At 31.5% G+C, this 21114-nt stretch overlaps 1 protein-coding gene across 3 annotated transcripts in view; it reads left to right on the forward strand.

Moving 5' to 3' along the window:
• LOC124357304 (kelch domain-containing protein 1-like) overlaps window positions 1–21114 on the forward strand; it is a 97366-nt gene that overhangs the window by 40851 nt on the left and 35401 nt on the right. For all 3 annotated transcript variants that reach the window (XM_046808966.1, XM_046808967.1, XM_046808968.1), the window contains 4 exons: window positions 2199–2333; window positions 4535–4616; window positions 8776–8861; window positions 16862–16986. In XM_046808966.1, the coding sequence (XP_046664922.1) occupies window positions 2199–2333; window positions 4535–4616; window positions 8776–8861; window positions 16862–16986 (428 nt within the window). The remainder of the gene's footprint in view (window positions 1–2198; window positions 2334–4534; window positions 4617–8775; window positions 8862–16861; window positions 16987–21114) is intronic.

Genomic DNA, 21114 nt, shown 5'->3' on the forward strand with positions numbered 1-21114 from the left:
TTCACCGTATATCTGCCTGTACAAATTCTAGCATGGAGTACAAATTGTAGGCCATGGAGACCTGTACAAATTGCAAGTTGTTTAAAAATAACTGTAAGCTGATGATCTGTATTATTAAGTTTTTATATTTTAGAATAGTTACAATATTAATTTTATATTTATGACAAATTACCTGACCAAAATGTGTTCACATTGTGCTTGGATTTAATGTGCCAATAAAGAAATTCTAATGTTTAATGTTTAAATGTATGTTTCTCCAGACTTTATTATTTATTTTATATATAAGTAAAAATAAAATATTTAAATGTTATACAATTATTGAAATTCTTGCAATTTCAAATCAAGAGAAAATGTAGTATTATATTATCGTGTCTCGATTGAATGGTATCTAGATGGTGGACAGTTGTTTTTATAAAGTTTAATGCTGTAGAAACTAATTAGATTATGAAAATATAGGAAGAATAGTACAAATTTAACTACAAATATTTTGACATCTACAACATCAAAATCGGTCAAGGAATTTTATAGATGTAAGCGTAACGTTGAATGCACGGAAAGTTGACATTATTTACATGTTTATGGCATCATTACAACTGTTGAAAGTTTATATCTACATTATTTACTGACCAATGTTCATTATCTAGAAATCAAAATGTTTGTATTTAAATGTAGCAACTTTTGTTATAGCAACTGTTATAAATCTTATTAGTTTTTAGTTTTAAGGTATTAAGCTTTATAAAGTTCAACCATCTACCATCTTGAAATGTGATATGGTTATATAATATTAAAGTTACTCATGATTTTGGTCTGTAAGAACAGTAATTATTTAAAATTAAATTAAATTAAATTTGAGTTTTTAACCTGTACTAGCTTCTGAAATCAAAAATAATATCTAAAAACTACAGACAGACATACAGGCAGTAATCTTTACATTACACTTTCTGTATATCTTGATACAAGGAACAGATCCTTAAAATATTACTGGGAGATTTTGTAAACATCCTGTATACAGTATATTATTTTATGAACTATTATAACTATTTCTATTATACTCACTAGTACTCTCTAATAAATTCTAATCCAATTTGGATTATCATAAATTTTCTATTTTTAACTGCACATAATAATAAAACCAAAGAATACTACAAAATATTAAACAAGTTGCTGTTGTAAAAATAGCTGAGGATAACAATAAATCAGTAGTTGAGAATAAATTCAATTGATGCTTCAACTCTCATATATAATTGTGATGTATAACATATATTAAATGTGTGTGAGAAAACTAAAATATATGTTGTTAAAACATTCAGTGGACTAGTAAAAATGCTTGTGCAGACACAAGACATTAGAACTATTAGGATGTAAAATTAAAAGCAGATAACTTTTGCGCTCATCATTGTGCTGCTAGCCCAACTATTACATAACGAGATGTTTCATCAGTGATCCACAATGAGCTTATCTTCAGTTAATCCATTGTTCCTTTATAAAACCTTATCTCAAACGTTTCATTGTAGAATTGAGTATAGACTGGGTTTCTCAGGCTCTGCATGGTGTTGAAAATGCATTTCCTTTCCAGCATTAACTATATTCTATGATGTAGTTTAATGATGTTTTTGTTTCAAAATTAACCAGTTTTAACGAACTTTACTGGTATCTTCCAGTAGCTTCTTAGAAGTACACAAATGAAGATATATCTGTTACAGGATAACAGGATTTCAGATAGTTGCCATTTTTATGGTTACAAAAGGTTACTTGTTATCCTGTCAAACCGTCCATCGCCAATAACAAACTTTAAACAAAGAATATCTGTTTTGTATAGGAATACTTTTTCAAAACTGACACCCAAGCCAGCCAATAAATTATAAAATACATAAATATTAAATTAATAACTCTTTTTTGACTTCCATTTCAATTTAAATAAAATGTATAAGATTTGGATATTTTATAGAAAATGTAATTAACATCCTCAGGGTTTATAAATAAGCAATTTGGAATGGTTAACATTTCATTTAAAGTTACAATGTGATTAGCTAAATAATCATTGTTTTCTTTGGAAATGTTTCTGAAAAATAACATGTGGATGTTTTAGCTCAATTTCTGTAAAGTTTAATTTGAATTTTGTGTTGAAGCAAGTGTGATAGTAAAATTTAGTTCAGATAGTAGGGTAATTCTTACAATTTTATCGCACTTGTTTGCAGGTTATATTTCTTTGGTGGTTTTGGACCTGTGGGCCGGTGCCGAAATGAGTTCCAGATAGTATTGGAACCAACATCGGAACTGTCACCTTGGCCTACTGGTTGGAATAATCAGCTGGCTGTCTACAACATTGAACTGTAAGTGTGACTCTTGTCCAGTAACAGTAACCACGTAATGTATACACAATCTACTGCCATCAAGCCACCAAATTTTAAATGCTTTAAGTTTAATTTTTATTTTGTCTGTACATTTGGATTTGTATAGTAAATTTTGTTAATTGATACTTGGTCAGTGTATTGGAAATGTTAAATAAGCATCAAACATTACACTTTTAGAAAATGTATATTAAATTGTAAGTGTTAAATTCAGCTCTATTTCACCATCCACCCAGTGTAGTGTCTGAAGTTTAACAATGTGATAGACTTGACTCCTAGAATCTAGAATCAACATCTGTCTGAAGAGATCTAAAACAGTTGGCGACGAAGAAACTCAAAGTACATTGTTTCGACATAGAGACATCTAGACTACTAACAAATGTAATCCAGATGAAGTGGTGTTGTCATTGTCTCATCAGGTGCAGAATTGAGTGCACTATGATGTTTCTGATGCGATCCCAAATCACTGTGGAGCAATCAAGGTTTCTACACATAACGTAGAAAAATGGTGGGAAGGGTTGATTTAAAGCATATTTTAAGTTCATCTTCATTTCACCATCCACTCAGTGCAGTATTGGAAGTCTAAGTGCACCATCTGTACTACATTTGTTTGTAATCTAAGTATCTCTGATGTCGAAACAATGTAAAGAGTTCGTTTTAACCTTAAAAACATATTAATGTGGACTTATTTAAAAAAGAGTTAAAACTATATTTTTTAATCAAGATTAAAATATTTAACTTACCAGAAGATGTTGAAGGAATATATTCGTCACTTCCTGAATAGGAGAAATAACTCGTCTTATAAAACATCATTCATTTCACCATTAATACTAAAACTGTGGAGACCTTTTAGTCGTCTTTGGTTTCCATTGTTGTACTGCAGAGAAGATGTCAGATGTCTTTACACTAAGTGTTTAATTGCATTGTTAATTTATATAATATCACGAAGATATTGGTACCAATAAATTCAGATTATAATCTATATATTTAGTTATATTTTGTGTCTTTAGATGCAATATAATGACCTTAGTAAATAATTTTCCAAAATTATTTTGAAATCTGCATATCAAGCGGAACCCACAAATATATCTCTCAACCAATCACAGATATTCATGTAAAACAGGTTTGTAAACTATCTTAATTTTCAGTAGGAAATCAAGATTAAGCCGCTTTGGTTGCCAATTCTGAAAAAATGAACTAAAAAGAAAACCAAAAGTATCAAACAGATTAGATATTTGAAATAAACCAATGCGGAGTCGCAGTATGGATTTAAGATATTAATATCTAGCATGAACCAATAATAAAAAAGGGCCTACTCTTGTTCCCTTCCTTTTTTGCCGCCATCTTGTTTCTGCCGTGACAATTGCCATTTGCTATTGGCCTTTGGTCAATCGTAGGTGGTTGGTCAACAAATGCAGACCTACTGTGACCTGTATTCTGTAGTTGAGTTTTAATAATTAGTGTTGGGTTTAGTTTTGTGTTAAGTGCATTTTTAGAGTTAGTGAAGTTGACACACAACATGGTGGTCGTGATTCCTGACTTATGCGTGTCACAACGCTCTGGTATGATTTGTTTATTGTAACCTAGTTTGTTATTATGTGTTAGGTTAGTTATTTACCTGAAGAGATCAGATTTCAGATCTCGAAACGTAGTGTTAGTGATTTTTTGTATCACTGAACGATGGCAAATGTCTGGAAAAATCCTGTTTCCTTCACAAACTTGAATAATTTTTGTGGTTGTATTTTACTATTTTCCATGGAACGTCCAAAAGTATTGTTTATTTATTTACCTCTTCTAAATACATCATACATACATAATTTGTCTGTTGTCAGTTATAAACATTAGTTGCAAAATAAAATATTCTGTGTTTTTTAAATTAGGCTTTAATCTCAACTCTACATTTTTAGATATTTTAATATTCACCATCCTTTTCATATTATATTGAAAAACTTAGCAAAACCGAAGCTATCTATCATTCTTAATATCTTTGATTTTCCATACTGTTTTAATTCACTTATTTTTTATATTAAAAGAAGACTAAATTAAACTGTTAATAACATAGAACCTGTCATAACATGTAACAAAAATAAGTGTTCAAATACTATAATATGTATATTTTTTTTTAATTTTTACTTTAGAAGAATTATTAATTGTAATAAGTTCACTGTACAATGACTGTATAGGGATTGCTGGGAGTGGCCACGATGTCGAGGAAGTATTCCCGCACCACGAGCCGCTCATGCCGCAGCTATTTCGGAAAATAGGGTAAGCTATCTCAGAGGAATAAAACTATAATTTTATCACTGTTTGTGTACACATTTTTGCCAAATTTATACACTGCAATTTTAAGGTATGTGAATGTGTTTAAAGAGAAATATAATTTCAGTATATGTTTTACAAAATTGTTCTTTTTTTTAACAAAAGTTTTATTGCGTATTCTTGTCTGTAAAATGATATAGGTTTCATACTATTGGCTTGTATTACCTATGATTGAGGCACCATACCGGGTTAATGATCCTCTCGCCAGTAACACGTCAGTCGGCTGGAGCTTGTTTGTTCAATCCGCGTTGGTGGAGAAAAGTGAGATTTTATTTTTACAGTAACAATCATGCTTTTTTATTTTTACAGTTACTAGTAAATCATATTGTAATATCTCTCAAATGAATATAAATTAGTTAATATTACTTAATTTGATTATTCTTTTACCCTTAATTACAGTATGGAAAATACAAAACCCTTGATCATATTCTAAAGGCAGTAATAATCCTAAAATAATTTTTTTTTATCTTATTCACTTTGCAAGATTGTTTTATTCATGAAAGACTCTTTATTCAGGTAGATGTTTAATTCTTATTACCATTGATTGTTAAGAATGGTCGTGTTTATTTTTATTACCATTGTTAAGAATGGATAGATTTGAAATACTTTTTGTGTTTTCTATAATACAACTTTACATGTCCATTTACCAGCTGCCATAGCAGGCCTAGAGGTGGAAACTATTATTGAATCCAGTTTATAAAGGAAAGACAGTTTACATGATAAACTGAAAGACAGAAAATCGATTTGACTTCATGTATACTGTAAGAAAAATGATACTATGTCTACAACAATTCAAGCCTAACTTGATTCAAAAATATCAGCTTCTGAAACTGAATCATTACTAAGTCTCAGGAGGATTGAAAGAAATTTTAAGTTTTTTAATGACAGTTTTTATTTGAAAAGGAACCGGTTGTTTACTCAAAATACCTATGAATTTGTATTTTAACATTGAAACAGCGTGCTCCATTTTCTGCTCTTCTGTGTACTAAAAAGTGATGTGAAAGCCATTGCACTCTTGTATTACCTTATTTTCTTAACACGTTCGCTACCGATATGTTAAATAAAAAACATATATATAGACCAGCTGTCCCATATATGCGCCGTACGGTTTTTTACTCCTGGACCAGCGTCCCACATATGAGCCGCTCGGGCCCGCTGATACAGACCGACGGCGCATATTTGGGACAGTGTTCTATTGTTACTAATAATATCCTGACAAATCACTGGTCTATTTTAACGGTTTAATATTTTTCGTATCGGTCTCTGGGGGTGTCTGGCGCAAATATGGGACGGTTGGTCTCTGGATAAGTCAAAGTCAATGACCTGTATTTACGGTATATATTTCACTAGTCTCAACAGTATTAGTTTGTGAAATGCTCGTCCGCCGCGCCACTGCAGCAGAGCACGTGGTTCACTAAGTTTGAGGTTATGTTCAGTGAATGAGGTTACGTTCTGTGAGTAAGTTTACGTACTGTATAAGCTTCTATCTGATTTTTTATGAACATGGAGCCAAATAGAAAACGAAGAGGCGTGTGTGTACCAACAGTGAGATTGACCGTGAGTTAATTGATAGTGACAGTGACACTGAAATAAAGTTCTTTATTTTCATCAGATGGTAACAGTGAGTACATTTCCAACCTCTAACAGTAGTGATGATTCTAGTAGTGAAGTAGACCGCAATGAAGTTGTTACTGAAGTAGAGGCACATGAATATGTGCAGAATCAAAATAATTTTACCGATGATGTTAATGTACAGTTCGTTGCCAATGAAGTCCACAATGATCATATCAGTATTAATGGTTGTTGGGACTGACACGAACAAAGTCCCACTAATTCATGATTTTGTGGGTGAAGAAAAAGTGAATATACAAACAACTGATCCAGTTGAAGTGTTTGGCAATATTTTTGACACCGCCCTGTTAGAAAAAATTGTCACATGGACCAAACACCAGAGCTGGAATCATGCGAGGGACACCTCTTTCCAAACATGCTCATCTAAAACTTTTGGGAAAAATGTTTCTGTTGAAGAATTGAAAAAATTTTTAGGTTTGTGTGTATGTTGATGGGTAATGTAAACCTTCCATCTATAAAACACTATTGGTCCAAGGACGGCTTATATGAGCATCCTATCTTTGGCCAGACCATGTCCCGCAATCGTTTTGAATGTATTTTAAGATGTTTGTGTTTTTATGATCCAAACATAGACTCCACAGACAATAGGATGCATAAAAATTGAGAATGTCCTCAATGATATCTTAGCAAACTCTGTTAGGGTTTACAGCCCTGGGAAGTCACTTTCTCTAGATGAGGCTATGGTCCTCTTCAGAGGCCGACTGTCGTTTCGGCAGTAATATAAAAAACAAATCACACAAGTACGGTATAAAACTGTACGAACTGACAACATCTGATGGATTCATTTTAAATATCATCATCTACTTAGGAAAGGGGACACTTATTGACAAAGAAAAGGGCCACGCCTTTGAAGTTGTGAGAAAGTTAATGCAGAACTACCTCGGCAAAGGCCACATAATCTTTCTCGACAATTTCTACAACAGCGTGGACCTGGCCGAGTACCTCATGACCAACCAGACTAACATGTGTGGTACTCTACAGTCAAATAGAGTTGGGAATCCGCAAGTTGTGGTGCAAACAAAACTGAAAAAGGGGGAGTGTGTGAGCCGTCAAAGAGGTGACGTTACCGTCATGAAATGGCGAGATAAAAGAAATGTTTTGACTATTTCAACTTCAAATGGCCCCGAGATGGAGGAAACAAGAACAAAAAGGGGAGAAGTGATCCAAAAGCCCAGCATGGTTGTTCGCTACAACAAGGGTATGAGTGGGATTGATCGCAGTGATCAAATGATCTCTTATTATTCCACTCCTAGAAAGTCTCTTCGGTGGGTACATAAAAATATTTTTCCACCTGCTAGATGTATCACTGTGGAACAGCACATTTATTTTTTCCAAATTGACAACGAAGACAACCTATCTGAATTTCAGAGACATTATTATAAAACAATACATTCATGTAGAAACCCATTCCACGGAAACCTCGCCCCATCCGCTCTTCACAGACGACTCATGCTCCTGTCAAGCTGGAAAAGCGACTGAGGTGCCATGTCTGCCGAGAAGCACACAATACAAGGAAGCAAACCTTTTATGCCTGCTCTATTGCAAGGACTCTAAAGACAAACCATTTGGCCTTTGCATGCCAACTTGTTTCAATCTATGGCATGAGAAGTAGGTCCAAACATCCAATTTATCTCAAGTACACTTTTGTTTGAATTTATTTGTAATCTTTGTAATGTAAAAGTTTGATTTTATATGTCTTATAAAATATGTAAAATAAACTTGTTCATGGAATAGGTGTGTTTTTTTTGTTAAAAATTATCCTTGAATCTAAAGTATATTTCAACAAATAAATAGTGGCTCATATTTGGGGACACTCGGTCCTATGATACCATTTTGATGCTATAGACCGACCGGCTCATATATGCGCCGTAATAAAATAATGCTAAAAACCGCAAAAACAGAAATATACATCAAATATATATATAATTAGGGTTATTTACAAAGTATAATAACCTATTTAAACAAAATCTTACCATCGGTCTGTGATGAAGGGCACACCAATATTAACTTGGTCTGTGTGTAAAGATCGTATTTCTGACGTCGGTCTCTCGTAATAACCCGGCCGGCACATATATGCGCCGCTCGGTAGCGAACGTGTTAATTAAATTTTAATCGTTTCAAAATTATTATTATTTTCAAAATTAGCTTTAATAGCAGCCTTAACCATTTTAAATGTAAAATTTCTTTGTGGAATCCATAGATAAACCTAATAAATATTACTTAGGTATTTTACCAGATATACATTGCCCCAGAGGTACCTTCTATCAATAAAGGAATGAAATGACCAATGCCTTTCATGAATGAGACATTCTAGATTGTAAGAGATTAAGATTATTTAGTTATTCATTCTATTTTATTATATTATATTTTATATTTTACTTTAAGTCTTGATTATGTTTATGAGTTACTTACTGTATTATAGGAATCTCTAACACTTTTCATAGATTGATAAATAATAAGATATTTGTTTCAGGTTTATGTGTTTGGTGGACGCCTTAGACTGATTCGTAATAACGAACTTCACTGCCTTGATTTAGACACTATGACATGGAGTGGAAAGTAAGTTAATTTAACAGGGATGTTTTCAGATAATAAATTAACAACCAAATTATATTATTTCTTTATATGCAGATTAAATGTGGTTTTTTCCAATATTATTCCTGAAAAGATCAATTCTTTAACCCTCTAATTAGTATTCTCAGTAAATTCCTTGCTAAGAGCAATTTTATACTGACAGCTCTATAATATTAGAATTTTTTTGTTCAATTATTTCACACAGTGAACATGAATGGTGTCATAATATTAAAGCTTCACACACCTCTAATAAATCTATAAACTTTCCTATAACGCCAAGACAAGTAAAAAAATGTTTTCTTTAAATTCAAACCCAAATTGTTATTATAACTAAATTATAAAAGGTAAAATCAAAAAATTGTAAAAGAAGGCATTCGACTTAAAATGAGTGTATTTATTGACAAAAATAAAAAAGAACTATCTACAAAACTATTTATTTCAAATAAATTTAAACTAAATTAAATACACGTCATTGTAGTATAAAAAAAATTCTAACTAATCATAACACTATCACACAATGAAGAATAATAACGAGATACGTAGCAGACGCGCACTCGTGACAGCCGAGAAAGCAGTAATGCACACCACGGATATGTGTTTTGTTATAGCTCTGTAGGAGACACAGAACTGACAAGCAAATAGTTGGAGTTAGACATAGGGCGCTCCCCTCCCTCTGCCACTGAGTGAAAGTCGTTTATAAATACTTCCTTATCAAGCGCGATAAACACAGAGTGTGCACCGGTCATTTCAAAGGCCTTTTATAAACTACTAAACTTTCCAAGAAATATAATTTATAATATCGGATATAACTGTATTTGATGTTTCGGTCAAAGTCTATCATCCTAATATATCTGTCTACGGTGTGGGAATGGTAAAAACACAAGTTAATTAGAAATAAAATTGTGGTTACATGGCTATATATTCACTTATGTTTTTAAGAAAACTAAAAACTGTGCAATAGACTCACATCAAAACAGTCAATATAAATAGACACTTATTTAGAGAAATTTAAAAAAATTGTAACTCGTTCTTAAACACAATTAGTTCCATAAAATTCAAAGATTAGCAGTAAATGTTAAATTACCTTTAACATGAGTTTTAATTTGAATATTTTAGAGTTGATTGAATTTAAAGTTTTTTTAAATACTTTAAATGATTTGGTTATAAATTATAAAGTCGTACTCACAAATATTGTGGTTTTTTAAAAAGAATCACAAATTATGTTGAGTTACAGCCATATTATGTTTTTTATTTTGTTATATTGATGAGTATCACAGTTTAATTCAATATAATTTGCTTGAATTTTTACAATGGAATAGAATGTCATAAATCCAGTTCTTAACTCTTGAAATTTATTTTTCACAAAATCATTGCAATTTAGTTTTAGAAGAATACACATAGCTTTTATTCCGAAAAACCAGTATTGAGTTTGGTTTATTCGCTGACATTGATCTATACACAGAAATACTGAAAATAATATGTGAATGGATGTATGTGATTTTGAAAATAAAATACCTGAAAATAATGCTGCATTTATAATGTGGTTCAGTGTACCAACCAATTAAAACTGAGCTTGCTTTATAAGTGTCATAGGCATTTCATTATATCCTGAAGAACGTTTGTTGTCAAAGATTTTAAAATTTTAATTAATTTTTCACTGTCAATAGTTTTAAAATTGAAGTGTTGTCAGTTAAAAGTGGCTGAGGGAGATTTGGCAACACCATCTCCTCAACAGAATTGATGAAACAGTTATTAAACGTCTCGCCAACAACACCTCGATCATTTACTGTTGTCTTGTCTTTAATGAGATTTATATCTGTTGGTATACTGTTGTTTTTATTGCTAAGCTCTAGGTAGATTTTACTTTATTATTAGACTTTATTAAAATTGTATGTAACTCTCTATTTTTGTTTGATTATTTTTTTTATTTAAAACATTTTATTTTCATTTTGAAATTTTCTTTCATTGTTGGACAATTGTTTTTTATTGACAACTTTGACAGTTCAATTATTCTTTGATTATCCTTTTTCAATTCATCATTTTACCAAACTTTAGAATTCATTATTTTAGTGTTTTTTTTCTTAGGAAAATGCAAGTTAAAATAGTGAGGAACATATATTTCTTTTTAATTGGTGTATCAAAAACAACCATCCAAGACTTGTTAGCAAGATCATTGTTAAAAGTTACTATACAGTTTGGTACAAATTTCCTGCTGATTTTTGTAATATTTTTGTTCTTATTATTTAATTTTTAGCAATTGAGCATCATGATCTGATAATTTTGTTATTATCCTAAAACTTCTAATAGATGTGTGTTCATGTTTGTAAAAAATTATCTATGGCAAAGGAAGCATTGGTTGTGACCACAGTAGGAAATTTTATTAAGTACCTAAGCCCATATCTGTTTAAATGCTTTTCATATCTTTTGTAGTTTTTTTTCAATATTTACATTTATATCTCTACATTCTATAATATTTACATATAATTTGTTTAGAATACTTAAATACATATTTAATGTTTTCAAAAAAGGTTCCTCTTAACTAGCTTTCTGGTGACATATATATATACAGCCCAAAATAAAGGTTACTCCCATAAATTTGAATTCATATGTACAGCAAAAATCAGGCAATTAGATTTTGTATTGATGGTAATTTAATTTGTATTGAAATTACATTATTGAAGGCTAATATTAAAACTCGACCACTTGTAGAAGTTCTACAGTAATAATCATAATCTATAGCCTGTAACATTTAATAATTGTATATCAGAATCTTTCATATAATGTTCACTTAAGACAATAATACTAAGCTGCAATTCACTAATAGTAATTTGCAGTATTTCTATTCTAGTTTCTAAGTACTGGTTATTTTGGTGCATTATAATTAAGCTATTCTTAAGGCTACTTAAAAATATATTTACAACAGAACTATCATTGAAGATTTCTCCTATATCCACCTCATATTTACAAATTTTCGTTTTATCTAAGCGTAAGTCATTAAAGTTTTTGTAAGACAGTTTTTTTCCACTTGAGAAACTTTGACATGGTGTAGTTGTCACTGCAACCTCAATCACATTGGACTGGATCACTGTTGGTGAGCAATTAATGTTGGCTGGTAATATGAGCAGACAAATGTGGGGAGAAATTGTCTTGGAGTTCTTGTTAGACAATGATACAGTTGTTGATACAATGTCATCTGTCGTATTAATACAGTTGTATTTATCTCCCTGGATAAGCATTGAAGCACCAATAAGTGCATAGCCTTTCTACAAACTCTGAATGAGGGAACCCATTTCTTAATGTGGTTGCACTGTGTTCATTATGTACCACTACTGTCACACTAACTCCAGTGCTTTCTTAAAATTTATGAATGTTTCTTTCTTTCACAAAATGTTCTATCTTTATCTTATTGCGTACGCAACCCATAGGTGAACATATGTTCTTGAATGTCTTTGCTATAAAATCTTCAATTAAGCTCCGAAATGCTGCATCATAGGTAGCTATTGAAGATTTGTCATGAAACACATGCTTTGTGACTAAACTGTACACAGAAGAGCCACAGTAACCACTGAGAAAATACCTGAAATTAATGATGCATTTATAACCAAAAATAAATAAATAATAAATGTTAGGTTTCTTGTGTTGTTTTATATATATATATATATATATATATATATATATATATATATATATATATATATATATATATATATATATATATATAGTTTGATAGACCAAGTTTTTACAAGATTACAGGGCTTTCTAATTTTTTCTTTAAAAACCAATGCAACATCAGCACTCATCTGTTTTGTAATTAAAGTCTGCAGAAATTCAATGTGCAAAACGTGTCAAGGTACTGTTGCAGAAATGTTCTAGAACGTTTGTCATATTTCTCTCAGTTACTTTAATTTAGTTTTTGGTTCCCAATATTTCTTTGGATTAAATAGAGGATTTAATATAGGTGTCATCTTTAGTGTTATTAGTTTTTGGTACATTGGAATTTAAACTCAAGTAAACCAGTCAGGTTGCTATTTACATTTACATTGCTAGTAGTTAACTTTCCATAATACTTTTTCAGGTTTTTTCTGATCATACCACCAGATAATAGCTCGAATAATAATATGGGCTAATTTAGTTTTACCACGGCCATTTTGTGTGAAGTGAAATCGTTGTAATCTGTTAAAGTTAATTAAAAATACATTATCGATCCTTGTTAAAATTTCTATTAAATAATTTTTACAGTCATCAAATTTTAATTTACAAAATCATTCTTGTCATGGTGATAAAGACTGGTTGTTTTTCACTTGTGTTAGTAAAATTCTAATTCGTTGTAACAAAGTAATTATTTAAGCTATTGTTTGTCCCACATAGGATTACAACGGTGTGTACAGAGTCTACAATCTCAGATTCCAAAACTTGAACTAAAGTTCTTTGATCTTACATAACTGAAAGTATTGATCTTTAGATTACTTAGCTCACATATCTTTGTAGAAATATAGCTTCCTTGACTGTCAGAGTAAAATTACAGATTTACTTCTGGTGGTTCAATCCGTAAATGTTCAGTACTCCTATTGTTAGTTTTCAGTGCACTAGTTTAAAATTTTACTAAGCTGTTTTATTGAGTTTATGTTAGATTGTGATTGTTTATGATTAGATTTATGGTTAGATTGTGTTTATTAGCTAGACTAAGAACATGAAATAAAGAAATAATTTTAACATAAAATCAAAGAAATGATTTGATAGCTCCTTTAATCAAGAGTAGATTAATTCCAAACATTGTATTTTACACAATGTGATCTGCAAAACTGTGAATAAAGATCAACAATGCATGGGTCTGCAATAATGTTGCCAAATTGCTTACAAAGTGCTTGGACAGCGCATTTAAATTTAACGATTAAAGTCGGCTAACCAGTTGTCTCAGTTTAGTTTGTGAAGAATTGCTTGTTCCTATTGGTTGTTAAATTGCATAGATTTTAAAAAGTGATTTGTTTTCTATTTTTCAAATAAGATACCAACAAATTTAACTCACTACCTTGTACACCATAGCAATAAGGTTTACTTATAAGTAACTCTTCAGGTATACTTTTGAAGGCTTTAGACAAACCAATTAAGGTTGCAGATGATGTTGTTTTATATTAAAAATGATGAATAACATTACCAACTAGAGTTTCTATATCTTTGTTGTATTCAGTCCTGGTAAAAACCCAAACTGTTCTTTACATAAGAGACCATTTAGCATGAAAAAGGTTTGCTATTGGTTTTTAATACAGTATTCAAATATTTTGCTAAAAATTTGTATTAATTAAAGATATGGGACGATAACTGGAAGGATTTGTTTTATCACCCTTCTTGTAGATAGGAACCACTTTTACTATTTTTAAAGATTGAGGATATGTGCCTTCAATTAAATAGATAAGTAAGTGAGTTATATTCTCATTGCCAATATTGAATTTTCCTTGTTGTCATAATCAAGAACATCTATCAAAAAGTTATGGCTGCTGTAATCTATTCTGGTCTTTGCATTTTTTGTTTGATTAATTGTAAACAGATCAAACTGTCTCACTGATCATCGTGTGTGCTAGGAAGTCACACAAATAGTTAGTTGATAAGAAAACTGATGGAATTTCCTTCAACTGTCTTCCAACCAATGCTAATCTGACAAAAAAAAACTGACGTGTGTGGGCAAATCAACCGCCTGGCTGTTTGCAGACTGGTGACAATATTAGTTCAGTCAAGGAATGAATGTGACCGTGATATCAAACCATAACCTCAGTTGTTCAGGGTTCTAATTCGTCTCTTATAAAAACCATTCAAATCGGTGTGCCACAATGCTCGGTTTTAGATCCTTTTTTATTTATTGTTACAGTTAATGATTTTGCTTTCAATTTACCTTAAATGTCAGGTTGTTTGCTGTTGATACTATTCTTCTAAATCACCATAGTACACTTAATGGTTTAATAAAACAATGAGAAAATGAAATGAAGATAGCAGCTGAATGGTTTCAGGCTAACAGGCTTGTAAACAATAGCAAAATGTAAAATATAATTTTTAAATGGACAACGTTAATTACAAATGTTTTAAGCCTGTTAAACTACTAGGAATCTTCTTAGACAATAGACTACGCTAGGAAAGCCATATATAAAAGTCTTTCTAATAAATTAGCAAAAGTAATTTTTCTACTGCGTAAATTGAAACTCTGCATCACTGAAGAAATGGTACTAATCTCCTACTATGCCTTTTTCCACTCCCACTTAGTCTATGGAATTACTTTATGGGGAAATAGTTGCCATTCAAGTAGAGTGTTTGTCTGGCAAAAAAACAATAAGAATTATAAAAAAATCTTTATGAAAGGGAATCTTGCCTGCAAGCTTTTAGGTACTTGAATATCATGGCATTGCCCTGTTTGTATAATATTATTGCTTACTGGATGTAAAAGCAAATCTAAAAAATTATACCATTAGAGAAACCATACACACTTATAAAATTAGAAAAAAGTACATGTTAGAGCTGTCTAGGACCAGGCTTGAAAAAACAAAAGGTAGTCATATCTATATGAAAATAAAACTATTTAATATATTACCAAAAAGTATGATGGATTGTAAATATAAATAGGTTTAAAAAAGTTGTAAACAAATGGCTTAAAGAAAAGGCATTTTACTCTGTGAATGAATATTTGGTCTGTGATATTAGTTCCTTAAGTTTTTAATTTTATCTTGTCAAGTTTTAAGTTTTAAGATTTTAAGTTTTAACCACCTGATTTACATATTTTAAATATTTATATTGTTACATTTTTATTGGGTTTTAATTGTATATTTTCTTTGTGTTTCTTGTTCAATTTGTGTTTTTGATTTTATTTAATTTACCAAACAATGCTCTCATTATTACTTAAATAATTTCCTTATGACCACTTTCTATTTATATAAGTTAGTCTTTTGCAACATTCCTGAACTTAAAAATAAGTGTCTAGTTCTAAAATTATTATTTTTTACTTACTATTGCCCAATAGTTTGATGAAGTCTATTGTAACTTTTTATGTTTCTTAATGACTAATATAAAGACATCTTGAGTCTTGAATCTCATTCTAACCAGAAGTGCTCACACACATGCAAAGCCTACGAAATTATGGGTGAAGCTATAGGTAATTCATATATATGTGAGAAATAAAGAATTTTGTATATTACTTACTTATTATGTATTGTACTTGAATATATTATAATACATAATAATGCACATTTTGTACATAATGTTAATCATATAATAACCAAGCCATAGTGAAGCATTGCCGGGTTAGATAGTAACATTATATATATATATATATATATATATATATATATATATATATATATATATATATATATATATATATATGTTTGTCTCTTAAATTTTTCTGAATTGGATACATTATATTTTTAAACTTCACAGAAAGAAAAATTATTAGGTATACATGAAGTTATGCCAGCACATTGAAAGACACAGATAAGTAAACAAAGGAGCATAAAATTGGTGGTAGAGATGAATCGTCACTGAATTTCTCATATATATCACCAGCAACAAAATTTGCTAGGCCACTGAAGCTTCGTGGTATTTCCTGCAGCTGGTGATAAAAAACCGTCACCGTGACACTCACATAAGGGTTAAATACATTATTACAGTTGTTTATTTTGGTTTGAAAATGAACTAGAGAATCACAAATTTTTGATCAGGAAAACCGGGGGGAAACCAGAAATTTGAAAAAAGGTTTTGATTGACCTCCCTAATTTTTTATAATTTTATCTTTTTTTTATGGTTATGACGATGACAAATGAAACAACTCTTTTACACTTACACTAAAAGGGTGAAAATCTATTTAGAAACAACAAAGATCAGGTCTTAATTCAGATTATTGTACACTGGAACACAATGGTCTGACAAAAATCAGGCCTTCAGATTGAACTATTCATGAGTAGTGTTTTGTTTAAATATATTGAATTTAAAAATATTTGTTTCAGTTTGACTGATGCTTCCAAGAGTGAGTGTGGTGTGCCTGAGGGTCGTACATGGCACACTCTCACCTTCATATCCCCTGATAAGGCTGTCTTGTATGGTGGTCTCAGCCAGTACAATGCAGTTCTCAGTAAGTTCATTGCTTACTGTATCAGATTAGGTAGTTGAAATCACACCAAAGAACCAATGTTTTGGTAAAAATTGTTATGAGTTTTTTTTAATAACTGAATAAATTATATTTCAGTGCTTTCTCTTATAATTTCCTTTCTCCTTAATTTATATAATTGAATAATCTACAGTCTTGTGTAACTTCACAGGGAACAATCTTTCAACCAAGAACAGAAGCAAAATCTTCTTAGTCATTAAATTTAAAGATACATTTCTTGAATTCCCATCGGTAAAGTGTACATGTAATATACAATAGTTCTTTTCTAATTGTTTGTACTAAAAACTATTCATGTCCTGTAATTAAATCTGATTGTTGATGTTTACCTGTTATCTTACTTACTCTTACTCTTACTCCTGTGGCCACTCGAAACCCAGATGGTTTTTGACCTTGCCAACAATGTCTCTCCAACTTCCTCTATCTTGAGCCACTTCCAGTGTAGCACCAATCGTTCTTAAATCCTTCTCCACCTGATCTCTCCATCGCATCCTAGGTCTGCCCAATGGCCTCACTCCCTCTGGTTCCCCTCGCCACACCTTCTTTATCATTCTATCTTCTCCCCTATGGGCAACATGGCCCATCCATCTCATTCTTTTACTCCTGATCAGTGCAATCACATCGGGATCTTGGTATATTTCTCTTAATTCTCTGTTCTTCCTGATCCGCCATATGTCTCCTTCTTGAACTGGTCCAAACATTCTTCTTAGTATTTTGTTTTCAAAGGTTATTAACTTTTTTTGGGATTTCTTTGTCAGTGCCTATACTTCTGACCCGTACATCAAAACTGGTAAGATCATGGTTTTGTAAATTCTTAATTTAACTTTCCTCATTAATAGTTTGCTTTTGAGAAGTTTTGCAAGGCTCCAGTATGTTCTATCTGCTGCTGCTAATCTACATTGGACATCAACTTCTTCTCTATTGTCATGTGTTATCGTCACTCCTAAATACTTAAATTCCTTTGTAGCCTTGAAATCATGGTTGAGTACTTCTAGCTTTTCTCCTTCCTGTTCCATTCTTCTGCTTATTTTCATGTAGTGCGTCTTGTCTTCGTTTACTTGTAATCCTACTTTTGCAGCCTCAACTAAAAAGGCTTCTACTAGTCTGTTTAAGTCCCTCTTTCTCTCAGCTAGAATGGCTACATCATCTGCAAATGCCAGGATATTGAACTTATCTCCTAATTTTACTCCTTCAGGCATCCCCTTTATCTTTTTTAGTGCTTCTTCCAGAGCAAAGTTGAATAGAATTGGTGATATTCCATCACCTTGTCTCACTCCTGTATTTATATTAAACAAGTTTGTGTACTCCTTTCCCACTTGTACTTTTCCTTTGGAGCTGCTTACACAGAGTCTTGCTAGACTTATCAGTTTATTTGGGATACTAAACCTTTTCAAAATGTTCCATAGACTACTTCTAGAGATACTATTGTATGCTTTTTTAAAGTCTATAAATATTATATACAGATCCTTATTGTATTCATAGTATTTAGAAGTTAGCTCTTTCATTATAAATATCTGGTCTATTGTAGATCTTTCTTTCATGAAGCCTGCTTGATGATCTTCAATGTTTCTATCCGCATACTCTTTGAGTCTATTCAATATTAGCTTGGATAATATTTTGTAGGTTGTGTTCAGTAGAGATATACCTCTATAGTTTTTACAGTCCAGTTTGTCGCCTTTTTTGTGAATAGGTACAATAACTGCCTCTTTCCATTCTTTCGGGGTTAATTCCGTTCTCCATATTTTTATTATCATTTTGTGGAGGTATTCTAAAAGTGAGTCACTTCCATATCTTATTAACTCTATTGGTATTGCATCATCTCCTGGTGCTTTTCCCTGTTTTAAGCTTTTTAGCACATCCTTTACTTCTTCTAATGTAGGTTCTGATATCTGTTTGTCATAACCTGGTGGTCTTTCTTGTTGTTCTTCTGTTTCCGCTTTCTCTTGCTCTTCTTCTGTTTCTGATATTGCTTGTTCTTCCGAATTTAAAAGATCTTTGAAATAGTTTTCCCAGACCTTGAGTACTTCTCTAGGTTCATGTATTATTCTTCCTCTTTCATCTTTAACACCCTGGGGTTTTGGTTTAAAACCTTTTTGTAAGAATCTTATTCTTCTATAGAAATCTTTTGTATTGTTGTTAGTGAGGTCTTCTTCCGCTTTCAGGAGGGTGTTATTTATATATTTTCTTTTCTCTGTTCTTAATGTAACATTACCTGTTATCTACCTATTTTAAAAGGTATGTAAAACAATAAACAGTTTTAACTTTTATAATACATTTATTTAATACACTACTATGATTATCAGCGAAACAAATTTTTCAACACTCCTTGTACTTTTCTGATATGCCTAATTTCATGGATTAAATTGTATTTATTATGTATTGAATTAATTGTGTTTGTATGTAGTTTTAAGCCATAGTCCCATTTTGGGTTTTGTGCCAGATTTAGTTGGTCTTATACTCAACTCCCAGTTATCCAGGGACGTATGAGCTGTTTTGCAGGTTAACTGTGAGATCAGACAAAGATCAGGCCTTAATATTTTATAAAGTTGGAAGGCCAGTGAAAAGAGGAATTTCCAGCTTTTCTCCGTTTCAGCATGAGAAAGAACCACAAATCAGTCAATAATTCATTACAAGCAAAAAGACAATTGTAAGATATGCTAATTTTATACCAATAAAATTCTGAGCGGCTTCCTTGTGGCTATAAATTGACATTGTACAATACTGAGCTCACATTAATATTTTTATTTATAACACTTATTTTCCTCAGTTATCTTTTAAACCAAGGTTTAGAGTTATTTATATCACGTACTTTTGGGGGAACATTATTTCCTACTTCCGCTAAGATACAAATATCTCCAAAATTGTATTTGTGGAATATTTTTATAACATGTTTAAAACATTTTATAATAATCATGTATTCATGTCTTATTACATGATCATAGGAAGTAAAGTAATTTATTTAAATTAATAAAAAAATTCTTTGTTACAATAGTCTCCAATTTTTTGCATGAATTACTTCCATAAACCACCACAATTTCATTTTTATTCTTTTTTCAGTATCAACATTAATAGTCATTTATATTTAAAATATTAATATGGTAAATTGCTTTTATTGATCTTATCATGTTGTTGAGTACTAATATCAATTCTTTTTTGAGAATATTTTATTGGTAAAGGATAGTAAATTGAGAAGGAAGAAAGTATTTTGGACATTTGTCATTATAAATGAGGGTAATTCAGAAAGTAAGGTCCATTTTTTTATTTAAAAAAAAACCACAACAGATTTTTTCAAAAAACTTGTTTTATTTGATTCCTGACATCAATCACTATTTTTATACATAATTTCCACTTTTGTTTAAACACTTGTCATAATGATCTACAAGTTTTTGAATGCCGGTGTCATAGAAGTCGGCCGGTGGACGTCGAGTGACGCCACTCCATCGACTGGCGTTTCGTTTCTGGGGTTATGTGGGAAACCCATGTCTCATCACAATGTGGTCTAAAAGTTTATCACCTTCCTGATGATATTGGATCAAAAATTCAAGAGCAATACCCATTCTTCTTTTTTTGTGTTCCTAAGTAAGCAGCCTGGGAACCCAACGTGAGAACAATTTGCGAAAATCTAAAATTTCAGAAACAATTTTAAACAATGTGGTTCTACTCACGTTTGGAAATTCTATTGCTAATGAAGAAACAGTGAATCGCCGATCTTCACAAATTCTTTCATCGACGGCTTTCACCAAATCTTTGGTGATCACTGACGGCTGACCAGATCGTGGTTCGTCATGGACATTTTCCCGTCCATCTTTAAAAGCTCTCACCCACTTCTGCACTTTGATGTCATTCATTGCATTTGGACCGTACACTTCATTTATCTGTCGATGAATATTCCCTGCTGAAACGTTCCTTGCTGTCAAAAACCGTATCACAGACCGTATTTCACAGTCGGCGGGACGTTCAATAGTTTTAAACATTTTAAAAAGGCACAGACAACAGCAGACTACAACGATTTTACTGTAAATGGCGACGTTCTGCGCGCAATGCATGTCGGGAGTCAGGCCGCATGCGCATTTCGCTGCTCGTTTACTGTTTGTC

Source organism: Homalodisca vitripennis, chromosome 3 (assembly GCF_021130785.1).
Source record: "Homalodisca vitripennis isolate AUS2020 chromosome 3, UT_GWSS_2.1, whole genome shotgun sequence".
Taxonomy (NCBI): domain Eukaryota; kingdom Metazoa; phylum Arthropoda; class Insecta; order Hemiptera; family Cicadellidae; genus Homalodisca; species Homalodisca vitripennis.